The sequence below is a fragment of the Lipotes vexillifer genome, unplaced genomic scaffold (assembly GCF_000442215.2).
Source record: "Lipotes vexillifer unplaced genomic scaffold, Lipotes_vexillifer_v1.1 scaffold209, whole genome shotgun sequence".
NCBI classification, from domain to species: domain Eukaryota; kingdom Metazoa; phylum Chordata; class Mammalia; order Artiodactyla; family Lipotidae; genus Lipotes; species Lipotes vexillifer.
Genome location: NW_006787556.1, coordinates 87,133 through 101,998, shown reverse-complemented (window position 1 = coordinate 101,998; position 14,866 = coordinate 87,133). Strand labels below are relative to the sequence as shown.

General features: G+C 38.5%; 1 protein-coding gene across 4 annotated transcripts in view; it reads left to right on the top strand.

The window, feature by feature from the left end:
- ARNT (aryl hydrocarbon receptor nuclear translocator) overlaps positions 1 to 14,866 on the top strand; it is a 64,781-nt gene that overhangs the window by 34,969 nt on the left and 14,946 nt on the right. For 2 of the 4 annotated variants that reach the window (XM_007460233.1, XM_007460234.1), the window contains 7 exons: positions 1,590 to 1,634; positions 4,316 to 4,360; positions 6,657 to 6,870; positions 10,560 to 10,773; positions 11,971 to 12,073; positions 13,652 to 13,717; positions 14,144 to 14,229. In XM_007460233.1, the coding sequence (XP_007460295.1) occupies positions 1,590 to 1,634; positions 4,316 to 4,360; positions 6,657 to 6,870; positions 10,560 to 10,773; positions 11,971 to 12,073; positions 13,652 to 13,717; positions 14,144 to 14,229 (773 nt within the window). The remainder of the gene's footprint in view (positions 1 to 1,589; positions 1,635 to 4,315; positions 4,361 to 6,656; positions 6,871 to 10,559; positions 10,774 to 11,970; positions 12,074 to 13,651; positions 13,718 to 14,143; positions 14,230 to 14,866) is intronic. The other 2 variants (XM_007460236.1, XM_007460235.1) reach the window with 1 other exon arrangement.

Sequence of the window (14,866 nt, the reverse complement as noted above, 5' to 3'; positions counted from 1 at the left end):
TAAATTTTATGAGTCTTACCTATCTCCCAAAAGCTCTTTCTGCCCAAAGTTGATAGGTCTTTGCTATATCCTGTGACAGTGAGTGAGAAGAAAATTTAGATCATCCAGAGAGTAATGTTTTCAGAGTTAGGTTTTCCTCCTTCAACACATCCTCCTTTGCAGTTTCTGTAGTAGTAAACAGGATTTATCAGCTTATTAAGTAGATGTTGTTGAGATGAATGGATTGTGTTTCCTTAGTCAAAGAGATAAAGTTCATTGTTTAAATCATAATTTAAGACTCTTAGAAACTTTTGCACATCAAAGGAAACAGAGTGAAAAGGTAACCCATGGAATGGAAGAAAGTATTTGCCAGTTGTATATCTGTTAAGGGGTTAATTTCCATGATACTTGAAGAACTCCAGCAACTCAATAACAAAAAAACAACCTGATTAAAAAATGGGCCAAGGACTTTTAATAGACATTTCTCCAAAGAAGATACACAAATGGCCAAAAAGCATATGGAAAGATTCTTGTGATCACTAATCAGAGAAATGTAAATCAAAATCACAATGAGTAGGCGATTAGGCTGGCCACCATCAAAAAACCCGGAAAATAACAAGTGTTGGTGAGGATATGGGGGAATTGGAATTCTTGTGTACTGTGGGTGGGAATGTAAAATGGTTTGGCCACTTTGGAAAACAGTATGGAGGTTCCTTGAAACATTAAAAACAGAATTATCATATGATCCAATAGTGCCACTTCTGGTGATATATCCAAAAGAATTGAAAGCAGGATCTTGGAGAGATATTTGCACACTCATGTTCACTGCCCGATTTTTCACAGTAACTCAGAGGTGGAAGCACCCAAAATATCCATTGACAAATGAATAGATAAAGAAGTGTGGTATATACAGCTAGTGGAATATTATTCAGCCTTAAAAAAGAAGGAAATTCTATCACATACTACAGTGTGGGTGAACCTTGAGGACATTATACTAAATGAAATGAGCCAGTCACAAAAAGATAAATACTGTAAGATTTCACTTACATGAGGATCTAAAGTAGCCGAAATCAGAGAGACAGAAAGTAGAATGGTGGTTGCCAGGAGCTGGGCGTGGGATGGGGGCGGGGAGAGTGGGAGGATGGTGTTCAGTAGCTATAGAATTTCAGTTTTTCAAGGTGAAAAAGTTCTAGAGATATTTTGTACAACAGTGTGAATATATTGTAGTTAGCACTACTGAATTGTACACTTAGAAATGGTTAAGATGGTAAATTTTATGTTACACGTTTTTTGCTATAATTAATGAAAAACAAAACAATCCCTAACCTCAGTGGTGTTGACAGGGTAGTCAGCTGTGCCCTCATGAGATCATCATCTTTTTTTGGAATGTCTGATAAGTAAGAGTAAAGGATACATTAGAAACCTGACAAATAATAGTCATGGGTTTTTAAGTTCTGTGGGATGCTCTTATTATCTCTATTGTTTTGTGATGCCTTTTCATTGGCTTTTTTTTATTGAATATTTTTTACCCCTTTCTAGTTTTCCTTTCAGAGTGAAATAGATATAACAAGTGTAATGCCTTGGACTAAGCCCCTTTTTTTCTCCTTCAGGTGTGATGACGATCAGATGTCTAATGATAAGGAGCGGTTTGCCAGGTAATGTAGTAGAGCATCTTGGTTCTTGTCGTGGGATCAGGCGATTCAAAAATACTGAGTTTTAATTTTATCTCAGTGAGAGTTAATTTCTCTATCCAGTCTGTTTCTTCTTCTGAAAGCTGGTGAAACTTAGTATTATACTTGTTGTTTACATTCAGGTAACAGGGCTTCAGACTTACGGCTTCAAACTAATGGTATATTTTACCCAGTGTTTTTATGTATGTGATAGATAGCTATACAGTGTGCTTGCTGGGTGTCCACAGGAACACAAACAATATGAATTTCTTTGTTGCATTTATTATTAAGTGGATCTATAAAATCTGTATAGATAATGATTTTATTCTTTTAAAAATAACAGCAAAGAAATGATTTATGTGAAGACTGGAGTTTTTATTGAAAAAAATATGTTTATCTGTCAAGAGGATGAAAAATACTTTGCTTTATTAAACAGATCCTTCTCAAGTCAAATATTGGTTTATTTTTAGAAAGTTTATTCTATATATTATTAAGTAGTAAGTTATTTGTTTTTTAAAAATCGAGTTTGCAGCCACCTCAGAAAAGTGAATAATCCCAAATCCAATGCTTAACTAATAAACATGTACTATTTATTCATTGCTGATACTGCTGGTCTGGGGCCCATACATTGAGAACAATTGATGTAGAGGGCTAAGAAATATCAGTCAGAGTAGTTTAAAACTACTCTGAAGCAGTGAGATGCCATCATAAGCTTTGAATGAGATGCTAATATATAAAGTGCATATGGGATTTTTCTCTAGTAGCAGTATATAGGACTGATTAAACAGAAGCACTGTAGTCAGGGAGGTAGATAGGAGGCTATTCAAATAATAAGACAGTGATAAAATCATGAGGGCCTGGGCTAGAATGGTGGCAATGACAGTAGGAAAGGAGTGAATTTAAGAGGTTTTTGAAGCATTTGTTTATTGAAGTAGATACTTGTAAACATTTTAGGATGTGAACCATCTCTAAAATGAGAAGTTAATAATAGGGATTTGGGGAGTAGTTTTTCAAAAGCTGCATTAGAAAGTGAAGCCATCAAATAGTAGTGGTGGTACAGGTTCACAGTCTCTTGATTGAAATTCCTAAAAGCTATGAAAACATGACCTGAACTGTTTTAGCCTTCATTTGTCTTGCTTAATGTGAATATTTATACACTCATGTATTTCACTAGGAAATATTAGAGTGGGTAAGGGATTATGGATCTGTAGGGGTAGGAGTAGTAATAGGAATTTTAGATATTTAACTTTCAAACAAAAGAACTCATTTCTTTTTCTTTTTTTTTTTTTCTTTTTGGCCATACTGTGTGGCTTGTGTGATCTTAGTTCGCTGACCAGGGGTTGAACCTGTGTCCTCAGCAGTGAAAGTGCGGAGTCCTAACCACTGGACTTCCAGGGAATTCCCAGAACTCATTTCTTTAAGATATGATTTGTTAAGCTAGTTCACCTCATATATCCTCCTTCGGAATTCAGTTAGAGGGTCTTTAGAAGCTTAAATGAATTTTCCCAACTTTTTGAAAAAATGATTTGTAGTTTGTTAAGGAATTATAACAACCCAATGAACATGAAACTTCACTTAATATCATTGTTTTCTCTCTTCTGGTAAGTATGCATAAGTTTTCACATGGTTCTTATCATTACTGTGTTATTTTTTATCTCTTTTTTTTTTCCTGCTGGCCATTTTTTAGAAACTTTCCCATATATTGATAAAGTCATTGATACTTGTCATTTTTAATAGCTAGTCTTTCAGCCTGTTAGGTCATACTTAGACTTTTTTTCTTACTCTATTTGTTGTTAATCTCTTTATATTTATATATATATTTAAGATGGAATTGATTACTGATAAACTGGCCTACCAACATCTTGTTTCTTCAGTTGTCACCAACCCTTATAGTATTTTAGTTATCTAGAGAAATTTAGTGATAATCTTTGTAGCCCCCTCCAGGGAAGGGGGAGTTGGTACTAGGATCTAGCAATGTTATGGCTTTATTGCAGAGAAATGGTAAAGTGACTGAATAGAAATTTACTAGTTTAGGATCAAATCATTGCTAGGGAATATATCAGAAACTTAGCTCTTAGTTTCATTTATGTAATTTCTCCAGTGAAGCTGTTTGGTTATTTTGTCTGTGAGTGCATGTGTGCTGTATGTGTGTTATAGAAAGATTGTGATCACTTGTTTGACATTCTTATCATGATTTACTGTTTGATTTTTTTTCATTATAGAATAGCATATGTGGATATCATTTTCTTTTCAGATTCGGAGCAGTGTGTGAGAATGGTATTCCCTTGTTTGTTTCTTGTTTCTTGTATATCCTTGGTTTCTACAGAGAATGATTGGCTTACTGTGCTCAGATTATGTTAATTTATAATGAATATTGGCCTTGCTTTTATGTTGACCTTTGTCCTAACAGATGGCTTTGTAGAGTTACAGGCAAGGTTCTTGTCCATATTTCCATTTTCCCCTCTCTTCTCTGCATCTGTTTTGTTCTATTTCTTTCCTTTCCTTCCTTTCCCTTTTTTCTCTGTCCCTTCCCTCTCTCCTTCCCTTCCTCCCTCCCTTCCTTTCTTCCTTCCTCTTTCTTCCCTTCTTCCCTTCCTCCCTCCCTTCCTTCCTTCCTTCTTTCCTTTTATTTTACTTTTAGCTTAGTTCATTAATTCTGTTTCTAGGTCGGATGATGAGCAGAGCTCTGCGGATAAGGAGAGACTCGCCAGGTAGGAGAACAGTGTCTTTTGGCATGATGAAGCAGATCATGCTGCTTTTTCTATCCTTTTTCTTATCCTGCTCTTTTCTTCCCCTTTCTCTTCGTGTTTTTCCTTGTCTGTGGCAAGAGAGGACAAGATTTTTAGAAGTTTGTGTGTAACAGGAACTTTGGATTCCCCCATCAGAAAGTGGGTGGTTGAAGGAACTTTACTTAGGAATTTAAGAAATTGCTATTAGTTTTTATAGATTTCTCTTTTTATCTTCATCTTAGCACTAAAAAGCTTTCAGAAACAGTGCAGCTGTACCAGGGAAATACTCCTTTATCAGAAAACCAATAAATATATCTGTGTTTGCAATTAGTTCCCAGTCTTTAGGCCTCAGTATTTACTCCACACCTCTCTAGAAGGCTCACCCTTATTTTCCTATGTAGACTCACAGCCTAGATTACTTTGTCACAGCAGTACTGGTGTTGCTTTGGTGATTGAATCTTTTGTGTTTCCCAGAAAAGCTTAGCAGCCTAGATGTGGCTGTTTAAAAGATCAGCCTTATGGATTTCAGTGTCAGAAATCTGTCAGATGCTAGGAAAATGGGTGCTTTATGTTTGAGCATAGAATTTTATGTTTCTCAGGCAAAGTAACTAAATGTGAATCTATGTTGTGAGACCTTTTCAGTGAAGGAGACTCTATGGAGTTCTCTTTGGAGACTGTTGTCGATAATGTAGAAATACTGTGGAAGAAATGTTGTGCCCAAATTTTCCTGTTTTTTGGTCTCAGTGATTTGGGATGACTCAGTAGGAGGTAGATCACTAATACCAGTACCAGTTTTTATTACTTCCCCCCTCTTACCTACCATTTCCTCTTTCAGCTGGGCCGCAAGCTCATTTTGCTGCCATTTCAACTTATGCCTCCTACGAACTCTTTCACTCTTCATAAAACTGATTGGTGTGGTATGGTGGGAAGAACATTGCATTCATTGGGAATGAGAGCAGCCCTTAGAAGAGTCAATTAACTGCTTGACCTTAGTTTGCTCTTATCATTAAAAAGAGATTTATGTTAGATTTGTTGTATTCTTTTTGTTTTGGCAGAGAACTTTTGTTCCAATAGAATCCTTAAGTGGTAATAGAAGTCAGTAAAAAAGACAAAAGCAAAGCTGCTCAAGTTAAAACAGAAATGTAGCATGTTGTTTGGGTCTCTCCTTGAAGCAGTCCCATAGAAGACACTGAGGAACTATTAGGCTTTTCAGAAATCCAGTTTGAAAACTACTGGATTATTATTTTTAACAGTGATACTCTGTTTGATTTTGAGGAAGTCAGTATTGGAGATATGTTCCACTTACCCTGGTGAGATCCAGATTGTATGTTTTCAGGCCTTTAAACATCTTCCTGTCCACTTCACTCCTATTCTCCAGTTCACTTTGTCCCCAATTGGGCACCCATAAGGGACCTCTAGTAGATGATATCTTACAAATCTCATGAGCTCAGTGTACTGGCACCAAACCCAGATAGAGAAGGTAGGGCTTTGTGCATTAGTGGGACAAGTAAAACTTCCAATTCTGCTGTCTAGTGTTGAGAATAAGGGAGATGCTTAGAACAAACAGCATTTTATAGACCAAGGGAATCTATACTATCAATTCTTGTATCAGCTGTTGAGCAACATACTTGTGTTAGAAAAAATTGGTCATTTTATGTTTTCAGCCTTTAAAAAGTTGAACTGGTAGACATGAAATCAGCCAAGCTGCTTTCAACATTTTTTAAGACTATCATTTCTTTTTTTTTTTCTAACATCTTTATTGGAGTATAATTGCTTTACAATGGTGTGTTAGTTTCTGCTTTATAACAAAGTGAATCAGCTATACATATACATGTATCCCCGTATCTCTTCCCTTTTGTGTCTCCCTCCCTCCCACCCTCCCTATCCCACCCCTCTAGATGGTCACAAAGCACTGAGGTAATCTCCCTGTGCTATGTGGCTGCTTCCCAAGACTGTCATTTCTTAAAACACATTTTGTTCTGAGGGAGTGGTAATCTACATAGGAAGTGAAGTTTCCAGGAGTTAGAATTGCTGGTATCTGCTTGTACCTCATTAGTTTCTCTTCCATACTTGCTCTGCCTCATTAGTTTCTCTTCCATACTTGCTCTGCATGAGAAGTTTGGCAAACCTTACTTTAACTTCTGAGACTTAAGCATCACTAAATCTAAATACCATATTTCTTCAGCAGCTCACTTGGTATTCATATCTCTCTCCCGGCTCCCAAATGGCCAGATGTGACCACCTGGATGGGGCTTCTCCTCTCTCTCTCTCCATGCAGGGAAAACCATAGTGAAATTGAACGGCGCCGACGGAACAAGATGACAGCCTACATAACAGAACTGTCAGACATGGTACCCACCTGTAGTGCCCTGGCTCGAAAACCAGACAAGCTAACCATCTTACGCATGGCGGTTTCTCACATGAAGTCCTTGCGAGGAACTGGCAACACATCCACTGATGGCACCTACAAGCCGTCTTTCCTCACTGATCAGGTCTCTGGGAAGCACAGCTGAGAGAGTCTATAATCTTTTGAAGGTTTTGATTCTTTTGGGGTAGATGACCATAATCCTGAATAGCGCATTATATTGGGAGTCAGAGCAGAGCTAAGCCTGTAGTTTCTTATTTATTTATTTATTTAATTTATTTTTCGACTGCTTTGGGTCTTCGTTGCTGCACTCAGGCTTTTTCTAGTTGCGGTTGAGCGGGGACTACTCTTAGTTCTAATGCGCAGGCTTCTCATTGCGGTGGCTTCTCTTGTGGAGCACGGGCTCTAGGCGCGCGAGCTTCAGTAGTTGTGGCTTGCGGGCTCAGTAGTTGTGGTTTGTGGGCTCTAGAGAACAGGCTCAGTAGTTGTGGCACATGGGCTTAGTTGCTCCGCAGCATATGGGATCTTCCTGGACCAGGGCTCAAACCCGTGTCCCCTGCATTGGCAGGCAGATTCTTAACCGCTGTGCCGCTAGGGAAGTCCCTGTAGATTCTTTAAAGCACAAGAATTCCACTCTGAAGGAAATATTCAGACCTTGGGAAAGTGAGTTTTGATCCCTGACTATACCATTTATTAGCTTTGGAGCAGTGAGAAGTAGAGAACAATTGGGAAAGCTATTTAGCAAAACTTATAGGTACTTTAGAACTGTACTCATGAAGAACAGTGGAATCACAGGGAGAAGAAATGACTGTGTCCACGAACCAGTCTTTTTCCTTGGCTTTAGGGTTATAGAAGATGGAAGGAAACTATTTTTTTATTCTTGAAGCAGCTTCCAGTTTTAGTGATACAAGGAGTCTAATAGGAAGTTGTTGTTGCTTAGAGATGTGCTCTGTTACATTTGATGCACTATGAGAAAAATAGAGAAGGCAAAAACATTTCCAGCCTTTCAGGAACTCAGTCTGAATATGAATATGTGAGTGGTAGGATACACACATAAGTGAAAAACGATAGGAAAATGGGTACGGAGAAGAAATGCCTTAAAAAAACTTATTAATAATTTATATAGGATTAAATATGTGTGTGTGTGTGTGTGTGTGTGTGTGTGTATACACACACACACACTAGAGGGATAGCTAAAGTGAATAGAATGGCCAGGCCTGAGTGAGAATAGTCAGCAAAAACTTCAAAGAGTAAGGAAGCCATGTTGTGTTTTATTAAAAATAACACTTGTTTATTGCAGAAAAATTTGTAAAATATAGGAAGTATAGGGAAGAAAAAATTGACCTGTGATGCCATGCTTTTATTCAGAGGATTAGAAGGAAAGAAAGAATATAATTTGGAAGAAAGCAATAAGAATTTTCCAAATAGGATGGTCTATATGAAAGTACATATATAGCACAGGTTTTATATATATGTACAATGAAATAGCTAATCAATTTGTTCTAACAGAACACATACAGATATTGATTCAACAAACTCTAGTAACGCACATTTTGTACGCTAACCAGGTGCTTTGTGCTATTAGAAATGTAAAGAATGGTAAGAGATAGTCACTGGTAAAAACAGACATGTAAGTAAATCAGTCATAATATAAACACAGAATCAGTTCTGTATCAGAAGGAGGTGTAGTAATAAGTCCTATAGAAGTGCAAATATGGAAAGCAAAGAATAGGGGAATAGGATTGTAAATATTGGAAATAACTTGATCAAAAGCATAGTGAGAATAATCAGGTTATTCAAGGAAAATCAGGTAGTTTAGCATGCCTTGGGAGATGGTAATAGGAAAGTAGGCTGGGACCTGATGATGGAATGTTTAGGTGTTATGTTAAATAATTTAGATTTTAATTTTTAGGCAATGGGGAGCTATAAAAAATGTGGTAGCATTTTAAGGATGGATTGGAGACAGTGAAAGCAGGAAGACCATTTGTCTTGGCATGAGATGACTAGGACAGTGACGTTGTATTTGAAAATAAAATTGATAAAACTGAGTTATCCCTGGAGTGTGAGAAAAAGGAGTTAAGAGTTTTGAGACCTGTATCCTGAGAGGAAGGGGATACTGTTAGTCAAGAAAGGGAATGCTAGAAGAGCACAGAGGATTGTTTTCGAAGGGGGAAATGATAGGTTTTGAGATGTTGAAATTGAATTACTGGTAAAATGTCTATTTGGAGATGCTTAATAGAGTTTAGGCAAGTCTAGGCATATGGATTTGGGCATCATTTCTTAATGGAGGAGTGGATATGATTTCTCAGGGAGAGAGTATGGAATAGAGAAGAGAACTTAAGATAGAACCTTGGAAATGCCTACACTTGAGACTTGAGCAAAGGAAAGGGAACCTGAAGCAGAGAAGGCACATTTGGAAAGGAAGTATAAGTTGGAGTGCAGTGTCATAGAAGCTAGGGAGAAATAAAATTTAAAGGATAAAATGAACAACACTGTCAGATATGCAGTGAGATTGACTAAAATGATATGGACTCAGGAAAGGGGACTTGAGTTGGCATTTAGGAATACATTAGTAACCTGAAAGAACATGAATGTAGTGGTCTAGAGTGAAGATTGCAGTGGGTTTGAGGTTAATAAGTGAAAAGTAAGAGAGTAGAGCCAGTGAGTGTAACACTACTCTTAATTTAAGCTTGGCGCTGAAAGATGAATTGGGCAAAGTTGAGGGAAGTTTTGTGTAGAATTGAGAAAACTTGATCATGTTTAAGATCTGAGGGGAGGGACTTCCCTTGTGGCACAGTGTTTAAGAATCCACCTGCCAGTGCAGGGGACACAGGTTTGAGCCCTCGTTCAGGAAGATCCTACATGCGGCGGAGCAACTAAGCCCGTGACCCACAACGACTGAAGCCCGTGCGCCAAGAGCCCGTGCTCCGCAACAAGAGAAGCCTGCGCACCGCAACAGAGAGTGGCCCCCATTCGCCACAACTAGAGAAAGCCCGTGCACAGCAACAAAGACCCAACGCAGCCAAAAATAAATAAGTAAATAAATTTATTTTTTTAAGAAAAAGATCTGAGGGGAAAGAGAGAGAAGAACGCCAATATTTGTAGAGCAAGATCCTAAAAAGAGACCAGAGAGAGTGAGATCTAGAACTCAATTATTTATTTATTTATTTTAAAAATAATTTTTTAGAATTTATTTATTTATTTAATTTATTTATTTTTGGCTGTGTTGGGTCTTCATTGCTGTGTGCGGGCTCTCTCTAGTTGTGGCGAGTGGGGGCCACTCTTCGTTGCGGTGCGCAGGCTTCTCATTGCGGTGGCTTTTCTTGTGGCGGAGCATGGGCTCTAGGCATGGGGACTTCAGTAGTTGTGGCAAGCGGGCTCTGGGGCGCAGGCTCAGTAGTTGTGGCGCATGGGCTTTGTTGCTCCACGGCATGTGGGAACTTCCCGGACCAGGGCTTGAACCTGTGTCCCCTGCATTGGCAGGCACATTCTTAACCACTGTGCCACCAGGGAAGCCCAATAATTCAATTATTGTTAACGGTAAGCCTTTTTATTCCCTGTCTTGAGTTCTGAGGTAAAGAGGAGGAGGTGGATAGTGACATAGACACATTGAGGAAATACCTATTGGAAAAAAACTCTCTTGTCCGTGAAGGTAGTTACATTTAGGTTGCAAAGCTGTGCCTGTGGATTAGATAGAAGCCAGCAATTACTTATGGAGAGATACATATGGCCTGAAGTGTCTTTCTTCTTTCCATGAATAATATTTGATTTTTCAGAAGAGTTCAGTATTAACTTGTATTTCTCTTCCTTGGGCAGGAGCTGAAACATTTGATCTTGGAGGCAGCAGATGGCTTTCTGTTTATTGTCTCATGTGAGACAGGCCGGGTGGTATATGTCTCTGACTCAGTGACCCCTGTTTTGAACCAGCCGCAGTCTGAATGGTTTGGTAGCACACTCTATGATCAGGTGCACCCAGATGATGTGGACAAACTTCGTGAGCAGCTTTCCACTTCGGAAAATGCCCTGACAGGTATGAGTTAATATGGATGGAAAATGAATGGCAAATTCTTTCTTCTTTTTTTTTCTGAGATAGAAGAGGTGTTTTAACTCTTAAATTTTTTGATTGAATCTGGCAAAACTTTTAGAATTTTCTCCTTTAATGAATATAATCTGTTCTTTTTATCCACATGCAGGTAATATATTTTGTAGCTCATCTTTAGAAAATGTTTCATTAGTGACAATGCTCATAAAAAGTTTACTTTGATCTTAATATTAGTATAAATACACAGTAAAGGCCAAGCCTACAATAACCCCCACCCCCACCCCTCCAGCCATTCCAGAAGAATGAAATTATCCGTTTTCTGTCTCATTTGTATGGGTAAATACCTGGCATTTTTTCTACCCAGTTGTGCTTGGCTTTGGCTTGGTATTAGGTTCTATGATAGTAGATTTTTATTTTAGAGGGGGATTATTATCAGTGTATAAGGTGTATTTTTGGGGTTTTTTGTATTGATACTATCTTTCTGTCTTGTTTTTGCCCCCACCTCCACCCCCCCACCCCATTTAATGTTATTCAATCCTTTTGCCCTAGTTTGGCTGAAGGAAACAAGTCACATCTGCTCCTAAGCGATCTAGAAAAAATTTTAATGTGGAAGCAGATTAAAACTGGTAATTAAAATAAAATCCATTATGGTCATATTAATGTTGGTATTTAGCTTTCATTTATGTTTTTATGGGTTTCATTTTCCTAGTTCTTCTTTTTCCCAAAAGTTCCCACTGGTTTCTGTATAATAAAGGGAGGAACAATTTTAGCGTGAGACAGATGGGTGTTTCTGTAGCATATAAAATTACTTGTTATTAAACCAGTGACATTCACTCCATGCGTGTGTGTGTGCGTGCATATGCACATGCATGCGTGTTTATAAAAATAATCAGACCTAAGGATATAGCCTTGCTCTTGCTTGCCAACTTTACCTACTTCTACTCCTGTCTTGCCTTGGTCAAAGTTATTTCCAGTGCTTTGAACTGAAGAGTAAGATTCACTGATGGGAACTGAGGTGTTTTAGGCTTGGAAAAAATCCATCTCCTACTTGGCTTATTCTCTTACAAGCAAGGAGATTGGAGAGCATGAATAGGCTACTTACTTATCTTTGCCTCCAGTATCTCTCTCTCCCTCTTCCCCACACACAAGAATGTACTCCAGACTGTTCTTCACATCCTTCTTCAGGGCGTATCCTTGATCTGAAGACTGGAACAGTGAAAAAGGAAGGTCAGCAGTCTTCCATGAGGATGTGTATGGGCTCAAGGAGATCTTTTATTTGCCGTATGAGGTGAGTGTCAGGATGAGGATTGTGATTTGCCATAGGAAGAATTAAGAGCTGAGGGTTTGATTTCTTGTCAGAGGAGTTAAACTTCTAAATCCAAGCTCCAGTTAGATTAAATTTAGCTCTCAAGACCCACGTAAGTTGTAACACAGAATAAAGCGTTAAGGAAACTAACATTTACTGAACTCCTCCTATGCCAAACATTATGATAGGTGCTTTATGTCTGTCATGTCATTTCTCACAACTGCCCAATAGGGTAGAATTCATGGTTACTACTTTGCTGATTAAAAAAAAAAAAAAGACTCAAAGAAATTGACTTCCCAGGATTACATAGATAATGTTTGATACAGGATTTTATTTTAATCCATACTAGTTGGATGCCAATACCTATGTTTTTCCCCAGTATATCACAAGGCAACATCCATGTACTCAGACCATTTCTGCACTCCTCCTTTTTTTGTAGAAATTTAAGACTTTATTATGTCTTTCACCTAATATTTAGCATTAATAAATTATATACTATACATTTTAGGATTCTGAAGAAAGGATGGTGATACTTTTCTTCACAGCTAGAGAAAACACCTCTTAAAGTCACAAAATAAATTCAGGTTGTATAATGGAAATTGACTACATTGTACGAGAGGATGCTTCTTAGAAATGATAAATAGGATATTAAGAAAGGTTTCCTGGGGGAGTTTAAAAATTGAATATTATGTGGCTTAGTGGTTTAGTTTCTGGACCCAGACTACTGGATTTATCACTTATCTTCTGAGACCTTGAGCAGATTAAATAACTGCTTTGTGTTTCCTTTTTTAAAAAAGATATTTATTTATTTATTTATTTATTTTTGGCTGCATCGGGTCTTAGTTGCAGCACATGGGCTCTTCGTAGCAGCGCGTGGGCTTCTCTCTAGTTGCGGTGTGCAGGCTCCAGAGCACATGGGCTCAGTAGTTGTGACGTGTGGGCTCTCTGGTTGTGGTGTGTGGGCTTCAGAGCAGGTGGTCTCAGTAGTTGTGGCTCACAGGCTTAGTTGCTCCACAGCATCTGGGATCTTAGTTCCCTGACGAGGGGTTGAACCTGCATCTCCTGCATCGGCAGGCAGACTCTCAACCACTGCGCCACCAGGGAAGCCCTATAATACCTTTTTGAATTATAGTTTTGTCTGGGTATATTCCCAGGAGTGGGATTGCTAGATCATGTGGTAATTCTATTTTTAGTTTTCTGAGGAACCTCCATACAGTTGTCCACAGTGGCTGCACCAACTTACATTCCCACCAACAGTGTAGGAGGGTTCCCTTTTCTCCATACCCTCTCCAGCATTTGTTGTTTGTAGACATTTTAATGATGGCCATTCTGACTGGCATGAAGTGGTACCTCATTGTAGTTTTGATTTGCATTTCTCTAATAATTAGCGATGTTGAACATCTTTTCATGTGCCTGTTGGCCATCTGTATTTTCTTCTTTGGAGAAATGTCTCTTTTAAGTCTTCTGCCCATTTTTTCATTGGGTTGTTTGTTTTTTTGTTGAGTTGTATGAATGATAGTGCAACTTAATTGCTTTTAATCTCTCTGTTCATTGAAACAGGTGTGGCAGTAGCTCTGTGGACCCAGTCTCCATGAATAGACTGAGCTTTGTAAGAAACAGATACAGGTGAGATCCTAAGCTGTAAAAAAAAAAAAAAAACCCAAAGGGATGGCCAAGTACCTTTAGAGATCGTCACATTTTCAACTATTTTACTATCCTACTTCCTTCAGCAGCCCTCACCCTCATCCCTCACTTCCCAGTTACTTTTTTCTGGCAATATTTTCCTGAACTTCTAAAGCTTTTGCTCATCCTGTTTAAGGAAGTTATGCTACCACTTTACCTATTGATACTTTCTTCCTGCTGCAGTACCTTTCAGTTGCTTTACTTTGGCAAAGGTAAAAAATATGCTGGTCACTTTTGGGTGGGAAAGGTCCAAGTACAGTCGTCCTGTTTTATAAACACCCAAGAGCCTAAAGTTAAAGGTACTAAGCCAGCATTGCCTTTTAAATGTTACTGGGTAGGGTTTTCTCCTCACACCTGTAATTTTTCTAGGAATGGACTTGGCTCTGTGAAGGATGGGGAACCTCATTTCGTGGTGGTCCACTGCACAGGCTATATCAAGGCCTGGCCCCCAGCAGGTAGGAAAGTTGAACAGTGACTTCTTCCTGGGTGCAGCAAGTTCCTCACAGAGTCCAAGAAAGTTAGCTAATATTTATCATGTACCTGTAGTATATGAAATGTACTTTGGTATAAACTGTAATAGGAAAGAAAAAGTGGACTCCTTCCCTTCCTTTATGGATCTTATATTCTATTTAGGGAGATGGATTACTCAGACTTGAAAATGACTTGGTGATGGCTGTGTCACAGAATGTAGTTTTTAAATGTCCAAATAGTAATGTATACTGAATACCTGTATCTAAGTATTTGTGTGCAAAGAAGCAGTTGACATTGAATGCAGTTGATTTGGGAAAGTCTTCTAAAGTAGGAGCAAGACTTGGATGGAGAAGGGGGGAAATGGCTTGATTGTTGTAACTTGTAAAGGGGATATTCTCTGCAAAGACTTTAAATCAGGATGTGAGCAGATTAATTTTACTAGAACTTGAAGTCAAAAAGGGAATGTGAGAAAAGTGGTTGGGGTACAAGGATCAGCCTTTTAACCTGGCTTGTCAGAATTTCCAAATCGTAGCAATTTTATTACCTCCCTGCTGGCTAGGTGTGCCTGGGAAGTGGGGGTTGTAGGGAGATAGAAACTAAGAGAGGCAAGGTGGTGTATTT